This window comes from Notolepis coatsorum (assembly GCF_963971535.1).
Source record: "Notolepis coatsorum genome assembly, chromosome: 9".
NCBI classification, from domain to species: domain Eukaryota; kingdom Metazoa; phylum Chordata; class Actinopteri; order Aulopiformes; family Paralepididae; genus Notolepis; species Notolepis coatsorum.
Window position 1 is genome coordinate 23,944,865 of NC_140173.1, and position 25,000 is coordinate 23,969,864.

At 41.1% G+C, this 25,000-nt stretch overlaps 1 protein-coding gene across 1 annotated transcript in view; it reads right to left on the reverse strand.

Moving 5' to 3' along the window:
- LOC311234561 (attractin-like protein 1) overlaps positions 1-25,000 on the reverse strand; it is a gene marked incomplete at both ends in the record, with an annotated part of 812,919 nt that overhangs the window by 79,340 nt on the left and 708,579 nt on the right. Inside the window, 1 exon segment of the mRNA XM_084321810.1 lies at positions 10,814-10,875. Within this exon segment, the coding sequence (XP_084177936.1) occupies positions 10,814-10,875 (62 nt within the window).

Below are 25,000 nucleotides of genomic sequence, written 5' to 3' on the forward strand. Positions count from 1 at the left end.
CCATATACAAAGTTGCCCACCCCTGGTGTAGACGAAGCAAAGCCACTATAGCTCACTTACAGAGTCCCGTGGTGCCTTTGAGCAAGGCAGCTGCACTTGCCATCCCGCTCCTCAAGTTCAAGTTTGTTGTATTTGTCACACATAAGTATACATTATAGTGAAATGCTTGGTTCTGTATGACCCTCCTTAGATTGTGCTTCATAAAAGAGCAAAAGACCAAACAATATACAACATAATACAATATACAAAACTAAAATGTAGTAGAAATGAGGTAAAAGAGGTATTCACAAATGTATTCACAATAAGGTGATTAAAATAGAAAAGTAATTCAAGTAATTAAAATACACTCCTAGTGTCTAGTGTTTGTATTATGCACTCCTGATATGCTACAAATATTATGTCAGATCCGTTACTGGTATCCATGTCTAAATGGGTTAATAGGTTCATGCTAACCTAACCCTGTTAAGCCTTGCATCCATAAGACTCAGTATTAAAGGCATGATTCCACACGGGATTCCAAAAAAAATCTTCCAAAAAGAACACAAGAAAGAAGAAAAAGCCACTCTGTTGTCTGAATAAATTGCCTGCAAAATGTCCACAGAGGATCTAATAGGGATGGCCATTTTTTTTTTATTATTAATTGGTGCCAGTTGATGGGGCCTCGTTAGCCACTTAGCTCAGAGTAACTTCTCTGTCCTGGGCATGTTTGAGGCAGAGAGAGGAAGAAAGAGAAAGAGAGCGAGAGAGAGAGAGAGAGATAGAAGCTGATTGCTAATCAAGCAAAGGAGAGATGCATAATTGGACCAAGCTGATCCAGTGTCATCAATTAGCACTGGAGACTGTGGAGAGAGAGAGAGAGAGAGAGAGAGAGAGAGAGAGAGAGAGAGAGAGAGAGAGAGAGAGAGAGAGAGAGGTAGAGAGAGATAGAGAGGACACAGGCGTAAACGCTGGGTAATTATGATAATATTCCTTTTTTTTGTGCTCTCTCATTTGGAGATGAGAGGGAAATGATTCATGAATTGATGGGTGGATGGATGCATGAGAGAGAGACACCGAGAGAGAGGGAGAGGGAGGGAGGTGGGGGGGGGGGGGGGGGTGTCGGTGTGAGTGAGAGTGTGTTTGCGTGTGTGCGTTTGAGTGAGAGTGGAGCAAGTAGCCTAACGCGGGGGGGGGGGGGGTCTAGCACACTTTACTGATCCTATTTTAATGGAGTGAAGTTAATTGGGATGCCAGCTCGTAGGTGGATGTGTCTTTCAGGAGTTTCAAGATTCAAGATTCAAGAGGTTTATTCATCACATACATACACAAGACATATAGTGAAAAGAAGGTGGCCATGCCCGCTTCGATTGTGTAAAAAATACAAATAATAATAATAGAATAAAATAGAATAGAAATAAAATAGACATGATAAAAGTACTAAGATAAAATACAAAAGGAAATGAGTCCTACAGTATGTACACTACTATACAATATACAGTTATACTCTATGTCACTATGCTATCGTAACTATACTATACAAAAACATCCAGTTATGTTTTGTTTTTTTCCCTTTAAAAGTGACCTTTTTTCTTTCCTTTAAGTGACCTTTTCTTATGTGTTTAAAGTGACCTGTGGTGTGTTTGTGTGTGAGAGAGTGCAGAATGTGTGGGTTGTGTGTGTGTGTGTGTGTGTGTGTGTGTGTGTGTGTGTGTGTGTGTGTGTGTGTGTGTGTGTGTGTGTGTGTGTGTGTGTGTGTGTGTGTGTGTGTGTGTGTGTGTGTGTGTGTGTGTGTGTGTGTGTGTGTGTGTGTGTGTGTGTGTGTGTGTGTGTGTCTGTGGAGAGATTAGTGTTCAATGTTCTGATGGCCCGAGGGAAGAAGCTGAGCCTTAGTCTCTCTGTTCTTGTTGCGTGTATGCATAGGTGCTTGCCTGACCGCAGCAGCTTGACCAGGCTGTTGTTGGGGTGGTGAGGGTCCTTCACTATTCTGCAGGCTCTGGATTTACACCTTCTGTTGTATAAGTCATGCAGGGGTGGTAGTGCAATACCCGTAGTACCCTCTGCTGTTATATCTTATATCAGATTCATTCTAAAGATAAATAGGGCACTCATCACTGTGTCCTTTATGAGAAGGTTATCTAGTCCTCTCTGATGAGAGGCGCAACAAACACTGGTATTTTTTTTATTTTCAAGGCCTTATTGCTAAGCTGCCCCCTTATACGACATCATTATTGGAATGGCATTTTGGAACCTATGGAACCCGTTCTAGTGACTGGCTGGTCCTTAACTTACGTCCCCCGAGTTTGCTTTTGTACACTCGACGTGTCTGTAAATGAGGGAAACCTCAGTGCCTTTTGTGTTTAAATAAATGTTTCAAATGAAATGTTGCACAGATGTCATCTCTGGAATGTATTTAGGGATAATTATTCTGCTCAAATTTTAATAATTTTTTTCTTCCTAGCAAACAAGTCAGAGACGAGGTCCCATTCATCAGTTCAGATTGTTTTACCCCTAACCCAATTTTCTACTTACCAATGATGGTGTTAATTAATGAAAGCGGATACGGATCAACTAGCGTAGCTTAAAACTCTGGGAGAGGTGCTTTTGGCCAACGCCTAGGCTAGTTGATCCGTATCCTCAGCTGATAGAGTTGTACCCTTCTGTCGTACAGAACTTGTAAATTGCTTTGGATAAAAGTGTCAGCTAAATGACTAAATGTAAATGTAAATGTATCCTCTTCTATTCATTTGTGCTAAGCTAGGCTAGCTTGCATCTGGATGGCTTTCTACTGAACGCACAGAAAGGAGATTGGTACCTATCTTCTTGTCTGACTCTGGAGAAGATGGTACGCCCATAATATTGGTGTGTCCCTTTAATGGTACTCAGTATGGGATGTGTGGTGACTTTGGGATTGCTTTCAAGCCAATGAGGTTCTGAAGGAAATATAAATCAGTCACCCACCTGGACATACACTCGTTTGCCATTATGGGCAAAAATACCAGAATACAGTTGTTCCTGTCCAATTCCTGCCCTGTTGTTTGATGGGGCTGCAATTTTCAAGCCACTAACATCACGTTTATGAAGATGTCCAAGGTTGGGAATATGGCTGGGAAATATGTTTTATAATTTTTTGGGGGGAAATTCAGCTTAAAGCTGCTGGTGCCTCTGGGAGTCTGTGGAAAACCTTCGTTTTTTTTCAGGCTTGAAACAGTTCAAGTTTCAAGTTTCTTTAATAGTTGTCATACAGAAGTACAGAATACTTTCATACAAAATGCTTCTTACTGTTACGCTCCAGAGACTGTGCTAGACAAGATAGTATCAAATAACATAGTATAGCATGTAATTTAGAAGAAGAAAATGAGGTCACAGTGTTCGGTATAGACATATGTACAATGTTCTGAGTTACCATATAATATACAATACTATGCAGTGTACTAATGTACAGTACTATATAGTGCAAAGCAGAAATGGGATGAGGTACAATTTAGGTACAATTTACAGTAAGGTGTACGAGTTGTAGTGCAATCCTTCATCAATAAATATAAAGTGTGGGGAGTGGGTGCTACAGTGTGTTTGTTTAAAGTGGGTGTGTGCTATAAAGTGTGTGGAGTGGGTGCTACAGTGTGTTTGTTTAAAGTGAGTGTGTGCGTGTGGATGTGTGTGCTATGTGCGTTTGGTGGTTGTTGTTGTGTAGTGTTCATTGTTCGTTTAGCAGCCTGATGGCCTGGGGATAGAAGCTTCTTCTGAGTCTTTCTGTGCTCGCCTTGAGACTCCGGTATCGCTTGCCTGACCGCAGCAGTTCAAAGAGGCAGTTGTTCGGGTGACTGGAGTCTTTAATGATTCTCTTAGCCTTGCCCTTGCAACGCTTGTTGTAAATGTTCTGGAGGGTGGGGAGCCCCCCTCCAATTGTGCGTTCGGCTGAACGTGTCACTCTTTGTAGTCTGCTACGGTCTTGTGCAGTGCTATTCCCAAACCAGGAGGTGGTGTTGCCGGTCAAGATGCTCTCTATTGTACATGAGTAGAAGTTCTTAAGGATCTTCTGACTGACTTGGAACTTCCTTAGGCGCCTGAGGAAGTAGAGGCGTTGTCGTGCCTTCTTCACAACACTGTCAATGTGTGTGGTCCATGTCATGTGGTCCATGTCAGGGCTGGGCCAGTTAAGCATTACATCACGCGACGGAGTGTGTTATACTCATTAGATCACACCTAGGGGTGGTTGTTAGGCCCGACGCGCAGTGGAGGGTCGTTAGACCCCCCTAGGCGTGATCTAATGAGTATAACACACAACTTCAAGTGATATAATGCTTTTATACAATGGCCGAATTCACCCAACCTTATTGCTATACAATAAACACACAGTAATTGAAGCATAATGGGGATTTATTCACAACCATCCACAGATAAAGTAGATCCAATAGTAGATCCAAGTCTGACCATTTTTTGGTTTTTTTTAAGTCCGCAATTTTGTTGTTGTTTCACAATGGGTCATGACAAACCAATTACATAATCCAACATATGTGTAATGAACTAACATATTCCAGTTGACTGTACTGTAGCTTTTTTGGAGGATTTGTTTGAAATATATTCATACTTCCATTTGTCTATCTATGGCGGACTCATTCAGAAAAAGTTATTCAATTGTGGGAGGGATCTTGGGTCACGTGGAGTGTGTTATACGAAATAACAACGGTTAACTTGACTGTTTCAGCCAATCAGAATCAAGATATTTGCATGCCATTGAACTCACTGTATTTCTGCTGGGCAGGTGAACTCACTGTATTTCTGCTGGGCAGGTGAACTCACTGTATTTCTGCTGAGCAGGTGAACTTACTGTATTTCTGCTGGGCTCTCTTGCTAATTATTCAGGAGTTGCCTACAGCAGCTTTACATTAGCCTACTACAGTCATAGCCCAGGTCTCTGACATTTGTGGCCAACGACAGTTGTGTAACCCAACCACCAAAACACGCACACACACACACACACACACACACACACACACACACACACACACACACACACACACACACACACACACACACACACACACACACACACACACACACACACACACACACACACACACACACACACACACACACACACACACACACACACACACACACACACATAATTATTATACTTGTTATGAGTGTGATTATGATTATGAATACTACTACTACTAATAATAATAATAACAATACTACCACTAATAATAATAATAATAATAATAATAATAATAATAATAATAATAATAATAATAATAATAATAATAATAATAATAATAATAATAATAATAATAATAATAATAATAATAATAATAATAATAATAATAATAATAATAATAATAATAATAATAAGAGGTTAAATGATAAATACATGCGTCAATAATTATGTTTGAGGAAAACAATAATTGTATTATGCACCTTTCTAAAAGCTCTGTGGATGTATTATAAACAAAATAAAAAAGAAAACTCTACTCTATATAAAAAAGGTATCTCTAGCCCCTTTATTGTTTATATGTTCAGACAGTCACTCCAAACTCCACTCTAGACTAGTCAGTGACTAACGCATCACAGGACCCAGTTCTGTCGGCAAGACCTAACGCCGTCCCCTACTGATGACATCATCCTAAAGGTCACTCATGTCCGCGAGCCGACTTGGGGCACAGAATCACACCTCACTTACTCACATGGTCACACGGTGACACACACACACACACACACACACAGTACTGTACATACACGTGCATGAGCACGCAGACATGCATACACAGGCACACATGTGTGCATAAACACGTGCACACACAGAGTCAAATACATTTTACAGTACGTTGCACACAGAGGTGGAAAGACTGCTGAGACATACCAGTATTACTGAAGTAAGTACTATGGTATATTGACTTGAGCAGACTGTTAGATCAACCCTGAAACTGAAAATATCTGTTATAATAGTTAATTCAAAATAATGCTTTAATATTGAACTGTAGCATTACATGGAGGCTACTGGCATGATTGGTAGTGTTGTGTGACATTCTGGGGAGCTTTCAGACAACCCCCTCTCATGTTAAGACTGTTTACCCAACTGTATTTAGGAGAACAGTTGGAGACACAGGGGACAGGTCATAAAAGCCCCCGCATGCTAAAACTGTTTGGGAGAAAACCAAGGAACTATTAATTCAGTATACTTTATATAAGAAATCTGGTATTAAAATATAAGACAACGCCACATTGGTTTAATGCTGAATATATATGTAACTTATTACATTAACCATACAAATATAGAAAAGGTTTTAGAGTTAAGCCTCTGTGCTCATCAAGAGGCCACACCGACGGGGGCCCATGGGCCCCCCCTCTGTTTACTGAAGGAAGACACCGACAAGGAGATCGAGGAGGGGGGGGGGCAGCTAGCCCCCACAGAGGAAACCAGGGGGAGGGGGTATCGCCTCCCAGAAGACAAAGCTGATTGGAACAAACTCCTTATTTAGAGATAATTGTGATTGGTTAAAAGGCAGTCTAAAAATGATGTCATTTAACCTATAAATATTGGATCAGTAAAGTTAGTTGGGAGGCCAGCCACACACCCATCCCCAGGGGGTCTTGCTGAGCCTCCATCGCCCACCAGGGAATGTGCCTGGCAAAATACATGTGAGTGAATCATGGAACCCACTGTTGGGTGTTGTTTAGTGTAAACTGTAAAGATCCCTATCTTAGACCAGGTTTAACCATGTGTATTGCTCAGTACATTCTCTTTTCATTGACATAACATGACTACTATTTATGTGCAAAACTGTCTTGATGTGAAGAGCCACCGTGACTGGGCTATTTGATTATGTAAACCTCATCCATCCTTTTGTACAATCATGTCTTATGAAAAATTATGAATAATTCCTGTATATACCTGATGCTTATCCACCTTTGGCCTCTCGGCAAATAAATGAGTTTGGACCACAGTTCCTCTTTTGTCTGGCTGCACAAGCTTATTTCTCATCTGACTAAGTCAGGTGAGGAGACCATTGAATCATTGGTGATCTTCCCTCCTTCCAGATAGCAACCTCATTGTGCTGTAAATAACCTTAGGTATTGTGATTAGAATATACCACAGTACTAAAGTACTTTTAATTTACTTAAATTACTTGACTTAACTTAAAATGTTTTGCTCAAGTTGGAATGAGAAGTATTTTCAATGAAACATTAGAAGAGTAGCATCCTAAAAATAACTAAAATCATAAAAAATAAATTGCCAGTTCCAAAATATTTTGATGGGTCATTTTCAGTCCATGTGTGGGAATGAACCCCTTTGTTATCAACCAAACTAGTATCAGTTATAAAAGATCAGGTACAGAATGACTGTGTTACTAAAAGGGGACTTATTGCCTGTGTGTTGCATTGTTACAATGAGGGGTTGTCTCAACACAATGTTAAATATGTGCATTGTGCCTTTTCTGCAGTTCATCTGTGATGAGGACCCTCCCGCTTGAAATGAGCCATTCAGAATTGCAACCACAATCGTCAGTAACGTGCAAGTATGTGAAGATATCTTGATGCGTGTGTACAAGATGGTTCGTAAATCTTCTCTTTTCTACCTAAAGTTCAACTTAAAATGTGTTTCTGACAACATTTCTAATGACAAGATTTCATCACGTCTAGTCTGAAAGTTGGATCTGAATTCTGTTTGATGGTACAGGCTCCTGCACTACTGCTAAACAACTACTTTACCACAATTATCATATTTGTACAATAAAAGCAGCTTGCTTGCTACAGGCACACAAACCGCCCATTAAGACAAGGACTGAAACAGAGAGGTATAGAGGCTGCTAGAATGCATAATATGAGTGGCTTTGTTCAGCAAAAAAAACTAAAGACAACCCATATTAAGTTGTTGAAAAAGGCTAAAATATTTTCCCTTTAAAAAAAACATAAATAATTGTAATTTACTTTTAAGTTACTTTAAAACGGAGACACAGACACAAACACACTTCGTTGAGTGGCAGAATCTCGCCTGAAGACAACAGACTTGATTCTCTCATTAGATTGCTATGCAACTCACACCCAGTCATGTTTTTTTAATGAGCCAAGGATGGGGCTCTATTCTGGGGCGGAAATGGAAATTAGTCTATGCTCCTCATTTTAGCTAGCTCCTCATAGATGGGGTGGGAGGGGTTCTTATCTTGGATAGCTCCTCATAGAGGAGGTGGGAGGGGTTCTTATCTTGGATAGCTCCTCATAGAGGAGGTGGGAGGGGTTCTTATCTTGGATAGCTCCTCATAGATGAGGTGGGAGGGGTTCTTATCTTGGATAGCTCCTCATAGAGGAGGTGGGAGGGGTTCTCATCTTGGATAGCTCCTCATAGAGGAGGTGGGAGGGGTTCTCATCTTGGATAGCTCCTCATAGAGGAGGTGGGAGGGGTTCTCATCTTGGCTAGCTCCGCCATAGAGGAGGTGGGAGGGGTTCTCATCTTGGCTAGCTCCGCCATAGAGGGGGTGGGAGGGGTTCTCATCTTGGATAGCTCCTCATAGAGGAGGTGGGAGGGGTTCTCATCTTGGCTAGCTCCGCCATAGAGGGGGTGGGAGGGGTTCTTATCTTGGATAGCTCCTCATAGATGAGGTGGGAGGGGTTCTCATATTGGCTAGCTCCGCCATAGAGGGGGTGGGAGGGGTTCTTATCTTGGATAGCTCCTCATAGAGGGGGTGGGAGGGGTTCTCATCTTGGATAGCTCCTCATAGATGAGGTGGGAGGGGTTCTTATCTTGGATAGCTCCTCATAGAGGGGGTGGGAGGGGTTCTTATCTTGGATAGCTCCTCATAGATGAGGTGAGAGGGGTTCTTATCTTGGATAGCTCCTCATAGAGGGGGTGGGAGGGGTTCTCATCTTGGATAGCTCCTCATAGAGGGGGTGGAAGGGGTTCTTATCTTGGATAGCTCCTCATAGAGGGTGTGGGAGGGGTTCTCATCCTGGCTAGCTCCTCCTAGAGGGGGTGGGAGGGGTTCTCATCTTGGATAGCTCCTCATAGAGGGGGTGGGACAGGTTCTCATCTTGGATAGCTCCTCATAAAGGGAGTGAGACGGGTTCTCCTGGATTAGCCTCCAGCTTTTTCTTCATCCTCCTCTCACTCATTTTGAGAGTGTCTCTTGGGTTGATGTTACACCCCCCCCCCCCCCCCCCCCCAGTATACCACGGCGATGAAGACACGATTTGGGACTCAAATCCCAAGTTTGAGTCTTGAGTGCAAGTCACCAGTTCAAGTCAGGTCACCCACACACGGCACTCATGACACATAATGCAGTCATGCCCCTGGTTGTCACACTGAGTCAATTCACTTCTGACTCACAGCAGGGCTCGAAATTTAAATTTTTACTTGGTAGCACTGGTGCTCCCAACTTCAAAAAGTTTGGAGCACCAGCTAAAATGTAGGAGCACCCACCAAAATGTAAGGAGCACCAACAATATATATGTAATATATTTTTTTTATTGATAAAAAAAAAACTACAATATAACAGTACTGTAATGCAGTAAAACAGTGAGCCTAGTGTAGCCTATAGTGTAGACTAGGCATGTGCCGGTATGACATTTTGAGGGTACGATAACCTTTGGCAAAAATACCACGGTTTCACAATATATCACGGTATTCTGTACATAAAAAAATCCCCCATTGAACAAAACGTCTTTTATTACAGTACACAATAAGCATTTCTGTAAGTGTTATTTATGAATGTGCGAAGACTGTCTGTATTACACACAGAGGGAACTGTCTGACCACTTTCAAACTAAGTACAGAATATAAAATACTTCCAAATAAACTTTCATGATATATGAATATGTAGGCTACATGTCAAAAGTGCAATACATTTTGCTAATGTAATCTACTTGCACAGATGTATGTTATATAGCCTAGTACTATTCTTACTGGATTCAACTTTGGATTCATCTTTTGTGGTCGCTCAACATAATTCACACACGGAACTATGTGTTGGGGATAAGGGTTCCGCACGGACCATATTGTTTGTTACATTGCTGTCATTCATGATTATGAATATGTAACGGAACGTAGGCCAATCACGCTAACGTTATTCTACCGAAATCAATTGGCAACATATCACCGTACTACTAGCTAGCTAGTTAACGTCAAAACGCTATGTTATTTATATTTGACATTAGTTATTTATGGGTGGAATATTCAGATTCTAGCTCACTAGATCAGTCACATTAAACTTTCTTTTTGTATAGCTTATGGGAGGGCTCAATCGATTACTCACGGCTATGAGAAAACTCGATCTTTCAGCCAACAACAGCCAGCTACTGCACTATGAACTGCCAGCTAGCTGGCTACCCGAATCCACAACAGCCAGCCAGCCAACCGTACAAAATACAGTCTCAGCCAATCACATCGATTTGTACAGTTAGTTAGCACCACTCCATTGTGAATTAATAAGTAGCCAGCCAGCACAGCCCGTATTAGCTAGCTAAAGTTGCTAGGTAGCTAATGTTAGCAACGGAAGAACAGTAGCTAGCTAACGTTAGCCAACAGCTTAAAAAACGAACGCCAATGATGTTATGAGCTATCAGTAGCTAGCCAGCTAGATAACGTTAGACAAAGCCTAGTGTATTAAACTAAAGTGAATAGTTTACTGGGCCATTTTGATTAATGCTTCAGTGATGTTAAAAGAGGAGCTGCACACTTGCTATCTTCGGTGCGAATGAGATGGGTCTGTGACAAGACGGGTCTGTGAGGGGAGGGGGAGGGGCAATGAGGGCACTGCGAGCAGCGTGTGTGAGCATGTGTGTGCGTCTAGTATCTCCTCTAGTAGATCACCATCCAGAGTCAGACATCAGGACATACCTGAAGAACGTCACGAAGAACTGAACCAGATCCATGATACTGTTGTGCTGAGAAAAGGCAATCTGTTGAGAGAGAGAGAGAAAGAGAGAGATAGAGAGATAGAGAGAAAGAGAGAGAGATGGAGATAGGGAGAGATAGAGAGAGAAGAGAGGAGAGAGAGAGAGAGAGAGAGAGAGAGAGAGAGAGAGAGAGAGAGAGGGAGAGAGAGGAAGAGGTTAGGGGGGGTTAGATAATCCATTTAACGATTAACATAAAGAGATCATAGTGTAGAGGTAGGATTTTGGCTTATAACAAAACGCATCATATACACATGCATACATGTGAGCACGCACACACACACAAACACACACAACATACAGCATGATACAGTGGGCCTATATACAGTATATGTAGCACACACGCACACACAAACACACACAACACACAGCATGATACAGTGGGCCTATATACAGTATATATAGCACACACGCACACGCAAACACACACAACACACATCATCATACAGTGGGCCTATATACAGTACATGTAGCACACACACATATACTGTACACACACACACACAACACACATCATCATACAGTGGGCCTATATACAGTAGATGTAGCACACACACACATACACACACACATACACACACACACATACACACACACAACACACATCATCATACAGTGGGCCTACAGTAGATGTAGCACACACACACACACACACACACACACACACACACACACACACACACACACACACACACACACACATGAAACCATCGTTGAGTATTCCTCAAAACCTTGTTGTCATGTAGACTCATCTCACTCAACGCTGTCAACGGTCAAACAAACCACCAAATACTTTGAATTGCATCACATGTGTTTCACAGGTGAATTGTGGTCCAACAACCACAGGGGTGGAAGCATTACTAGTATCTTTTGTCACGAAGCAACCGAAGTACTGCACCACACATTACACCCAGTTGACTAAGCCGTTATGCAACCTTGTGTACCCAAACGTGTGGCACGGGACAAACTGATGCAACACCGTGGGTGACGACTGTGTGACCGTGTGCTCCACACCTAGGGCCAGTGTTTACCATCCTTATGTAAGAAACATATCCACACACATTGAAATGTTTTAATGTCCTCTCTCTCTCTCTCTCTCTCTCTCTCTCTCTCTCTCTCTCTCTCTCTCTCTCTCTCTCTCTCTCTCTCTCTCTCTCTCTCTCTCGTTTCCTTTTGTATGTCTTACTCTTCTCTCCATCTTTAATACGGAGATACATAAACACACACACACACAAGCACTCTTTTTCTTTCTTCAAAAACAGAAACAAAATGATGGCCCTCTGTGTCCTTTTCAAAATGGCATCAAAGAAACTACAATAAAATCTTTCCAAAATGGTCGACTTTCGTGACCAAAACAATAGAAAAACGAAAACGAAAATCTATCTAATAACGCTTTAACCTATTGGTAAACTAACGTATTGATGATAATATACATTATAACTGGTGTTGTGACATGGTTATGATGTTTATACTTGAATATTTATTTGACAAATAAAACGATTATTTTGTCAGACAGTCTGACGTCATTTGCGGTCTGCCGATGGACCGCACGAGTGGAAGAGGTTAAAAGCAAGCTAAAAACGTATATCTTCACTTACACCAAACAGACAAGCTGATTTTATGTCCAGATTCGGAGTAATCAATACAGGAAGATAATCTATTCAATGCTCATTTTCTGTCTTTTATTACAGTCTATTTTACACTTTTTTTTACCCTTTTCAGCCATATTGTGTCAGGATTCGAGAATCATGAAGTAGCCATGTAGAGCCTTTGTTCGGTTGCACTTTCTGCCAATTTCATGTCTATTCTATGTGTATCAGTGACAATCAAACCTCAAACAAAGAGGCATATTAAGATGTTAGATCGTAATATGAAAGATTATGTGATTTAATGTTCTATGCCTTATTTTGACATTGTCTACTTTGCTGTCATCTATTTTATGCAAATGTTATGTCTGCACTTTATGCATTGCTCTTGATCTGCCAATTTTATGTTCATAACTGTCTTATTTTTCTGCTGTGAAAAACTTTGAGCTACAATCCTTGAATGAAAGGTGCTATATAAATAAAGTTGATCATTATTATATTATACTACAACAGAGTTGCAGCGCTTAAGAGGTTAAATACATTTAGCGTTGTGTAAGGTGGCGAGTTAACACGACTTATCTCGGCCGAGTGTGTTAAGAAAACAGAATGTTGCAAGACAGAACAATAGTAAACAAAGGCCATGTGCCCATGTTATTTTATGGGCGTCGCTTGAAACTCAGAGGCACACAATGAGGAAAAACTGTCTCCAAACAGCATTTTAAAACAAACAAATGTTACTATTAGAGATACTATAACTGTTAGCTTTTATAGTAAACATGTTCATAAACATTCAAACTGTGATAAAAACAATAAAAATAAAAAACACACCTTCTTCTGGTGTGATTTGCGCGATTTGACTGCGGGCGACTGTGCGCTGGATGCTGTCACATATGGGCTGTCATTTCTCTACTACGCTACTGTAGGTCTGTGTAAGCTAACAGATGACGACCTGGCTCACATGTAACAGGTTTTGTCCAAAGCGTCATTCCAATGTTATTTATACAGTTTGAAACTCGAAAAAACAATCCTTCATAGGATTCTTTTTACCCTGCTGAAACGCATTAGGCTAATGACAACCCAGCCTTGGAAGAGGTAGAGTCGACGTGATCCTGACAGTAAAATTGCGTTTAGACCTTTAAATGCCAAGCTAGCTAAGAGGAGAGTGTGGGTAATAAGGGACGTGATGTAACGTAATCGCTCTTGCATTTCAGACGGCACCTCAGGTGTAGGAGACGTTCCTCGTCCATGCAGCTGCGCTCAAATGGAGCACTAATATCATACAGAATATGTCTGTGACATTTACCTACGATAGATTAAATAAAAAAAATTTAAAGTGTCCTCACCTTTAATTTAAATGTGTTCTTCCGGAGTTACGGGGGAGTTTAAAAGACTGCAGTGTGGAACTGAATGTTATGGACCAACAGCACGTCGGAAGTGGGGGGTGAGTTATCGTCAGCGTCCCCCTTACTGCACCTACCTTTTTGATTTGTTTTCACATGAATGTAATGCCATGAATGTAACTGGGTTGAATATGCACGTGTGGCATATATTATACCCTTATTACTTATTAAACTAAATTACATGGTTTATTTGGTTAATCAATCAGGCTTTGATTGATTGATTTTTTTTTATTTTTTTTTTTTTTTAACTTTTCCCCCCTCTTTTTTCCTCCGATTTTTCTCCCATCCCAATGTTAGTCGTTATGCCAATTCCCAATCCCCTTCCTGGTCGCTGCGCACTTACCCCCCACAGTCGGTCTGGGAGAGTGGAGGCTACCACGTGCTTCCTCCGACACACATCTAGCCAATCAACCGCTTCTTTTCACCTGGCAGCGCGGACTCTCACTGAGAGGGTGTAACGTGTGGAAGGATCACACTACCGCCCTTAGATCCTATCCGCGCTGAGCAGGCGCCCCCACCGAACTGTAGGAGTCGCTGTTTACAACGACCCGGACCCACCCCGCCAGTTTCTCCCACCCTCTAATACTGCCAATTGTATTAGTGTGAACGGCCAGCCAAGCTGGTGACAACCCCGGAGCTGTGAGCTGGATTCGAACAGGCGAATCCAGCGTATCCGGGGTTGGTGACGAACGCAATCTCTGCTACGCCACCTGACCACGATTGAAAACTTTATTAACAGATTGCAGAATGGGTACAGTACAGTACAGCTCAATACTCACAAATACTGCTCATTTGTTTTCTTGGCGCCTCTTACTAATCTTCAGAAAATGCCATGTGTGATGTCTGTACTCATGTCTGTACTGATGTCTGTACTCTTGTCTGTACTGATATTTGTTCTGTAGTACTGTCTGTACTGTAGGACCCGAGTTGTCTTGAGACACTTCAGCCTTTGCTCTATTAGACTACATGACTGGTTTGAATACATACTCCATAGGATACCTGTGTATTCTGGATATGTATATATTTTCATATTTAGATCAAAGATGACAAAGTGGTGAGTTAACTCACGTCACACGATAACTGACTGCTGGTCATCTTTTTCCCATCTGCTTTGATTCCTGCACCATGCAGCGGCTTTCTAAGACGTTTTTTGGTGAGTGAGATTAAACACTTTCTTGCACGCTTATGTACATCCTTATACCATCCTCTGCCAGCTCTATTTGTCTATGGAGAAGTTCCCCTTCTTTGCAGGGCTATAACTTTTTAAATTGTATTGCTAAATTGACATTACTATGGCCCATTCAACGTCAATTATCTATCGTTCCGGATGTAGGAACGTTATACTTTTTCATTCACATATTCATAATAAAATACGGTCTAAAGTATAAATATGTTTTTATTGTTTTCTGCAGCATTCTGCAAAACGTGATTTATAGCCCTAAATGCATTATATTGATGATCAAATACAGTTTGATAGCGATCGGCGCCAGATAAAAAATGTCAAATGGACGTGCTTCTAGAAGTTACTACTTATCATCTGATGTTGACCGGATGGGGGGGGGGGGGTCGTTTATAATTCCGTGGCCAACGTTAGATGATTCATGTAGTGTAGGTGATATGATCATTAGAGCAGTTTGTATCGAACACGGTAAAAATAAATGCTGAAACTTACCCCAGTCTCCTCGGGCCGTTGGGCGATGAGCGTGGAGCAAAACTATTCCTATTATGGGATGTTGAAATATGCGATCCATCTCCAGGTTGTATAATAGTATATACGTCCAAATCATGTTGTTTATCGAGTTATTGGTAACGGATCGCTATCCATTGTGTCGAGCTCGAGTCCGGGGACCTATAGCGAGTGATCGGACCGAATTTGGATGAGCACCAGTTTCCGTTTCCGGTTTCCGGTTTGGGCGATCCGCCGATCGGCCACCAGATGGCGCTCTTGAACTGTTGGAGAGTTGAGAGGGGATCAACAGTAGATCTCAAGTCTCCGCGGGAGAAATATGATTGCGATCACAGATTTTTGAAATATTGATCTCAATGACGTGTTACGACGTCATTGGCAGAATTAGCATGGCGGGGAATGACGAGTTAAGGCGTCTTTGGCGATTAAAGTGTTAACATCTTCATTGTCAGGATTCTTTTTTTACAGCTACATGTGATAGCAGCAGTGGACTTCAGCTAAACTACGCTCAGTTCCCTCCCTCATCTTGTTCTCTCTGGTGTGACGAGCAGTAGTGTGGCAATGTGTAGCATTGTAGTATTGATATTAGGCCTGTGTCCCCGACTAAGGATTTGTATGGTCGACTTAGATTGGCCAAAATTAGCCTTTTTTTATCTTTGCTTTTTGTATCATTCCATTTGGGCTGTGGGGGGTGCTTCATGTCTGAAGCAGTCGACTGAAGGCTTCTTGTCCTCTGCGAAAGCATGCAATTGGTCCACTGATGGATACATCTTGATATTTGTCTAGTCTAGTGTGTTCATTAGATAATAATAATAATAATAATAATAATAATAATAATAATAATAATAATAATAATAATAATAATAATAATAATAATAATAATAATAATAATAATAATAATAATAATAATAATAATAATAATAATAATAATAATAATAATAATAATAATAATAATAGATTCTATTTGTAATGCGCTTTACAGTTGCGAGGCAAATCTCAAAGCGCTACAGTTAAAATAACTTAAAAACTAGCGAGAATAAAGGAAAGAACGAATATAAAAATAGGCAACACTAAACATAGAATAACATAGAGAAACATAGAATAAATAAAACTGATAAAAGAAATTTGTAAAAGAACATAAAATGTGTGGAGCAAAAAATTTGATAAAAAGTCAACAGAAGGCTCTACTAAAAAGTTGTAGTAAAAGAGTTTTGAGGCCTTTCTTGAAAGCATCCACAGTCTGTGGTGCTCTCAGGTAGTCAGGGAGAGCATTCCACAGACTGGGAGCGGAAGAGCAAAAAGCCCGATCTCCCACAGTGCAGAGATTTGTCCTTGGGCGCTGGAGGAGGTTTGCCTGACCAGAGCGGAGATGTCGAGAGGAGGAGTGAGAGGTGATGAGTTCTTTGAGGTATAGGGGGGGCGTTTCCGTAGAGGCATTTGTAGAGATGGGTGGAATCATCTTTCAGTGCCTTTGTGCCTGTTTTCTTAGGCAGTTAGCCTCTCTGGTATGTGCGCCATTAGCGCTACCCACGCTTCTAGGCCTCTTTGATTTTTTGGAAAGAATGATAAAAATAGTTATATTATATATATATATATATTTTATTTTATTTTTTGCATTCGCCTAAGAGGTTGGCAGTCGACTACGGCTCCTTTCGATCGATTAGTCGACTAGCCGGGGTCAGCCCTAATTGATATGTTCAAGTCGTGGTTTACATTATAGGCTGCCTCTGTAGCTTTACCAAGTGGGGTAAAGAACACATTGCTGATGGCCACAGCGCTCTGTATGTGTGTGGGATTAAAACCTCAGGTGTCATCCATGGCTCAGTCTACTGCACTTATTGTGATATAGACCCAACAGGCATGCAGGTATGGCTGTTATAACAAGCACCACCCTGTCTCAATGTCATTGGATAATAGTGGCCTGATTGTGAATGCAATCAGGCCGGTTTGTATTCCAATGATGTCTATTGATCTGTACATTGACTTTCTGCCAAATTAGTTGTTAGTGAATGTCCACAATTTAACCCCTGCATTAAAGAACGCTATAACTCAGTTTTGAAAAACGTTTTGGACAGCCCACGTATTTGCAGTCAATCCTAATTGGAGTGTGAATGCGATACATCACAAGGACGTCTCTCTACTGTATTTAAACTGTGGATGAACACAACACTCCATCTCTGGATAATAAAGTTAGAAAACGTTGTTCCTCTGATAACTTTAAAACAGAGTTATATAGCAGCTCTGGGGAAACAGAGACACAGTGTTGCGTAGATGGGAAGTGTTGCGTTTGACGGTTGCATTACAGGCAGCGACCAGCATGTGGCTGTCTCAGAATGTCAGTAACACATAGATAGATAGATAGATAGATATATAGATAGATAGATAGATAGATAGATAGATAGATAGATAGATAGATAGATAGATAGATAGATAGATAGATAGATAGATAGATAGATAGATAGATAGATAGATAGATAGATAGATAGATAGATAGATAGATAGATAGATAGATAGATAGATAGATAGATAGAGATCTTTATTGATAATGAAACATATATACAAGTATACATATAAGGCCCACCATTATCAAAAGGATACAAACTAGGGATGTTCGATATTGGCTTTTTTACCGATATCCGATATACCGATATTGTCCAACTCTTAATTTCCGATACCGATATCAACCGATACCGATATATGCAGGGTTTCCCCCCCCCCCCCCCCCTCCCCCCTAAACTGAATAATCTCAGGTAATTAACATTACATATCTCTTGTCGTGGAATTAACACAACATTATGCATACTTTTGACAATAAATAAAATAAGAATTTGTTCTTACTTGCTTGCCTGGGTAAATAAAGGTTAAATAAATGTAAAAAAAAAAAAAAAAAAAAAAAAATTATTATTATTATTTTTTTACCGATAGGTACCGATATTTTCCGATATTACATTTGAATGCCAATATCGGCCGATAATATCGGACATCCCTAATAAAAACGCAATAAAGCTTACAAATTATTTCCATTGCGGTCCTTCAGATTTCTGTGAGTAAAATGTACTGGTGAGTGTGTGCCTGGATGTGTGTAGGTGTATGAGAGTATGAGTGCATGATACAACATGCACTTGTTAGAGTCTGTGGGTAAAGCGAGGGTGTGCCCACCACGCAGGGGGGAGGAAAAGATAGGGAGATAAAATACAGTACAACATTTAATACAATAAAAAACAATTAATACAAATAAAAAATATACCCCTCAAAATCTAATAAAATACCTTAACCATAAATAAAAACAACTAAGATGAATAAAATATAATTAAACCCATGTTCTGCTTCTCCTGATCCAGCTCTTTACTTTGCCTTTAAAAGAGGAATAGGGACTTATTAATTTAATGTCTGCTGGTAGACTACTCCAATCTACTGCCGCCGAGTACAGGAATGAGTTTTGCCCAATGCATCTTTTACATTTTACTGGGACTAGATCTGTAGGGCTCCCTCTAGTGCCGCGACCATGTAAGTCACTGACCTTGGTGAAGTCATTTCTGAGGTATTTTGGAACAACATTATTTACAATCCTACAGTATGTAGCCTACCACGCTGAGTTTTATCTGGGTTACTCACTCATCTACTCTGAGCCACTTGAGGCTGTCGAAATGAGACTGTTGTAGGTGAGTCCTGGGATGCAAGTGCAACTGTAAAATGAGTCTAACTAATTTATTTTGTGCGGTCTGCAGCCTATTCTTCAGTGACACTGTGATGCTGGTGTTACGTACCAGGAAGAACATGCATAGTAATCAAATTAACATTGAACCACGGCCCCCGCTAGAATTTCCCTTGCTGACCTGTTTTAATGGTGTTCTACTGAATGTAAAGGTGTTCTACTGAATGTAAAGGTGTTCTACTGAATGTAACGGTGTTCTACTGAATGTAATGGTGTTCTACTGAATGTAATGGTGTTCTACTGAATGTAACATTGTTCTACTGACTGTAACGGTGTTCTACTGAATGTAACATTGTTCTACTGAATGTAACATTGTTCTACTGAATGTAATGGTGTTCTACTGAATGTAAAGGTGTTCTACTGAATGTAAAGGTGTTCTACTGACTGTAACGGTGTTCTACTGAATGTAACGGTGTTCTACTGACTGTAACGGTGTTCTACTGACTGTAAAGGTGTTCTACTGAATGTAATGGTGTTCTACTGAATGTAAAGGTGTTCTACTGAATGTACAGATGTTCTACTGAATGTACAGATGTTCTACTGACTGTAATGGTGTTCTACTGAATGTAATGGTGTTCTACTGAATGTAATGGTGTTCTACTGAATGTAACATTGTTCTACTGAATGTAATGGTGTTCTACTGAATGTAACATTGTTCTACTGAATGTAATGGTGTTCTACTGAATGTAATGGTGTTCTACTGAATGTAATGGTGTTCTACTGAATGTAATGTTGTTCTACTGAATGTAATGGTGTTCTACTGACTGTAACATTGTTCTACTGAATGTACAGATGTTCTACTGAATGTACAGATGTTCTACTGAATGTAATGGTGTTCTACTGACTGTAATGGTGTTCTACTGAATGTAATGGTGTTCTACTGACTGTAACAGTGTTCTACTGAACGTAATGGTGCTCTACTGAATGTAAAGGTGTTCTACTGAATGTAAAGGTGTTCTACTGAATGTAATGGTGTTCTACTGACTGTAATGGTGTTCTACTGACTGTAATGGTGTTCTACTGAATGTAAAGGTGTTCTACTGAATGTAATGGTGTTCTACTGAATGTAATGTTGTTCTACTGACTGTAACAGTGTTCTACTGAACGTAATGGTGCTCTACTGAATTTAACCTTTTCTACATCGGACGGCCCGACGGCGGGTTATCACGCACCTCGCGGCACTTTGCCCTCGTCTGTCGGCTCCGGGCTACGTTTTTCCCGATCAACCAATACATTGTTGGAAAGTTAAATTTGCCGCCGTTCAATTGACACCATACTCGTGCTTCCAGTCTCCGGTTACAAGACCAAACAACCGACGAGCGTCATTTGACCAGACATTCAGACAAGTGACCGTGTCCGGTTTGGCCGGGTCCTGAACGGACCAGTCACCTCTGATGGTGAGAATTATTGACCGCCTTTGTAACCAATGAAATTCTGGAGCCAACGGTATCCCATGCGAGGGCTGATTGCAACAACAAAGGGGCAGAAGAAGACCAACAAATTATTTGTTTTGACTCGAGCGTCTTAATGAATGGCAGCGGACGGCCATTTTGGATAATCATGCCGAATTATTGCCGGTACACACATTACAAACACTAGTAAAACACACATTTTTCGTGGGATTGTTATCAAGTTTGGATGTACTAGCGAATACTTCAGGCTATGGCACCGTTATGTTTTACAGCTCCTACCTCTCAGCTGGAACTCAAAAACAGGCCTCTGGCAACAAGTAAACAAAAACATGAGTAAACAAAACTTTTATTTCAGAGTGATTGAAAGAGACCAGACACATGGATGTGCTATACTGTAAGTGATTCAGCCAAATTATTTTGCCTGATGGATAAGAGGTTAATGGTGTTCTACTGAATGCAATGGTGTTCTATGGCACGTTAACACTGGCGCCTCACAGATAGAAGGTCCTGGGTTCAATTCCCGCTTGGAGACCAGGTTGCCGTGTTTCCAGGTACCCAGGTGGGGTAATATTTGACAAATCCACACACACACACACACACACACACACACACACACACACACACACACACACACACACACACACACACACACACACACACACACACACACACACACACACACACACACACACACACACACACACACACACACACACACACACGCACACACACACACCACCATGTTGCTGCAACATCTGTCCCTCTCCATCTCCTCCTTCTAACATAAATTATCATCTGTCCTCGCCGCCAACTGTGCCCGTGTACCGTGCGCAGCATGTTGGGGGTGCGCGTTGCATCCCGCTGTGCTAAGAACAAAGCCTTGGCCCTCAGCTAAACAACACGTGTAAAGCCTGTTTAAACTCCCGCACATAAACAGGATTACTATGGCACGGCTCTAATTGATTCTCTCCGTTCTCTCTTCTCTCTCTCTCCCCCCTGTAGGCCTGAAACGGAACACAGCCCCCTGACGCCGGGCTCGTAAGTGTGGAGGAGAGGAGAGATGAGCTGAGGTCCATGTACTGTACACACGCAGGTGCTCCTGGTCTTACCCTCTTAAGCCCTTAACCTCTTAACCCTTTTTTTTTTTTTTTTTTTTTTTTTTAATCCACCTAAAATACCTACCTAAGTAAATGTAATATTGCTCCACTTCTACAAGGTCCGTTTGCATATTCTTGGTATCTAGGGACATCTATGGATCTCAGGGAATGTATTCCCAGTGTCACAAATATTGTGTCTATTACTAGGCTTGCTTAAATTGTGATGAAACAAAGGAGAATATGAATTATGATTTTTCTAATAATGACCACCACAACATTAAAAACTGCCACTGATCTCGTTCAGTACCTTCCTGAGATGTGTACAAAAAATCTAAGGAAATGAATAAAGGGAAGATGATTAAACAGAAGGTTCTGTAGATACAGTACTGAATTCTCCCATCCGGACCAATGCAATTTGAAATATTATTATAGAATATATATATATATATATATATATATATATATATATATATATATATATATATATATATATATATATATATATATATAGTGCGGCTGGGTAGCGCAGCCGACTAAGCACTCGCCTACCACCGCAGAGACTCTGCGATCGAATCCAGCTGTCAGCGGTACCTCCGGCTTGGTCAGTCGTCCCTACTAACTCAATTGGCAGTGTTAGCGGGTGGTAAGCCGGTGGGGTATGTATCCTGGTCGTTGTAAACAGTGACTCCTACTGGTCGGTCGGGGCGCCTGTTCAGCAGGGAAGGGATCTGGGGGAGGTAGTGTGAGCCTCCCATGTGTTACATTCCCCCAGTGAGAGTCCTCGCTGTCAGGTGAAAAGAAGCGGCTGGCTGACTCCACATGTATCGGAGGAAGCATGACAGTCTTCAACCCTCCCTAGGCCGGCAAGTGGGGGGGAAATGCACGCAACAACCTGGAAGGGAATTGGCATAACGACAAAAAATTGGGGATGGGAGAATAATACGGAAAATAGGGGGAGAAAAAATAGATAAAAAAAAATAATATGTTATATTAAAGTCGGGCCGTTAACGCCGTTACCGGGCTAAGTTAACGGTGGACTCTTATCTTGCGATAAAATAATTATCACCGTTAATCTATTCTCAAAGTTGGGTCTGGGAGCCAATTACATTAGCTGATGTACCGTAAATCCTCTAATAGTGGAGGGTATTCAAATAGAGGACGGGCCTCTTATAAAAAAATTTATTTATTTTTCGTGCCGTGATATAGAATGAGATTAAGTGCTGCCTTTCTCTACCGTTCCCGCTACACTGACTACATTAACGTTGGCGTTAGCATTAGCGTTAGCTAACATTGTCATCATAGCTAGATCTGTGGTGTCGGCTGGATGACGTTGGCTTCGTTTGCAAACACTAGTTAACGTTCGCTATCTATATGGCGTTGGCAGGCGGGGCTGGCGTTGTCATGACATTACAGATCATGATGCTATGATAGCGTTAGATAAAGCTATTGCCTGCATGTCAACTCGATTTGACTCAGGTAGAGTCGAGAAGGTAGTGGTACCACACGCAAAATGGTCCGTGCGGGCCCCGCAACCTAGTATAGACAGTTCCAACTTCAGTGTGTGAATTACATTAATCCACCACAGTTTCACAATTACTCAACTGCACTCAATATTTAAATACCAATGTTAGTCTAAATAAATGTAGACAGACCATGTACATATTAAAAAATAGAATGGATTATGTCCATGAGTGTAATTTTTTGAAAATAGGCCTGAGGTAAATACAAGACCCGTCCAATATTAGAGGATTTAAATGGTAAAACAACTTATTAAACACAAGTACATCTTATTGAACATTATTTTGATATTTCATTACCAATTATCATAGCAAAACAGCTTTTTCAAACATTCTGTAATGCATTTTGGAAACGGGAGATGGGCTCATGGTGTAATGTGCCACCTGGCCTGAGAAACGTAAGGAGGAAATAAAAAGTAAGGACTTACTTCTGGTCATTATTTGGGTAGAACACACATATTTTGAATGCCTTCGGCAGACTTAAAATGAGCCATTTTAATCTAGATTATTCTAGATTAAAAAAAAGTATCTATGCCCACCTCTAATATATATATATATAATATTATAGCTTATAAATTACCTTATTATAGCCAATTCGCACATTTATATATATATACATATATTATCTTTCAAATGCCGGAGTTCAATTTGGATTTAGTATCACCAGGCGTGCATAAGAACAGATAAGGAAATCTACTGTAATCTACTGTACTTTTCCATTTACTTAGGTATGTATTTTAGGCGGATTTTCAGAAAATGGGCTTAAGAGGTTAATCATTAGTTAGTAAATCGGCGATGATAAAGGAACCAACATGGCGGTTATGTTGATTGGACGTACAGTAATAAACAGAAAGCCTGTGTATTTTGATGGATCCCTCTGGGGGTCTGAGAGGGGAGGGGGAGAGGGGGGGGGGGGGGATTTGAGTGGTTTCTTGGTAGGTGAAATGGCCTGACAGTGAGAACACATAGAAGAAAAGCCGCTTGTGGTCCGAGGGGACGTGGCATTAAGAGGAGCACGGGGAGGCTGGCAGTCCATGTTCTCAGGCTTCAAATGCAGCTCATTCACATCGTCATCCCCCGGCTGACTGCATGCTGACTTATACCACCTGTTACCTGCCTGCCTGTCCTTTAATATTGTGGACAAGCAACATGTGGAGCTGCACGCGCATGCTCACACACGGACGGACGGACGGACGCACGCACGCACGCACGCACGCACACACACACACACACACACACTCACACTCACACTCACACTCACACACTCACACACACACACACACACACACACACACACACACACACACACACACACACACAAAACCATACATACACACACACACACACACACACACACACACATACAAACAAAACACACACACATGTACAAAAAATAAAAATAAAACACACAAACAGGTGCGAACACAAAACCACACATGCATCCACACAAACATGCAAACAGCTGGTGCTCACAAATACAGACACGCACATACAAACACATACTGAACTAATGCTCACAAATACAGATACGCACATACAAACACATGCTGAACTGGTGCTCACAAATACAGACACGCACATACAACCACATGCTGAACTGGTGCTCACAAATACAGACACGCACATACAACCACATGCTGAACTGGTGCTCACAAATACAGACACGCACATACAACCACATGCTGAACTGGTGCTCACAAATACAGACACGCACATA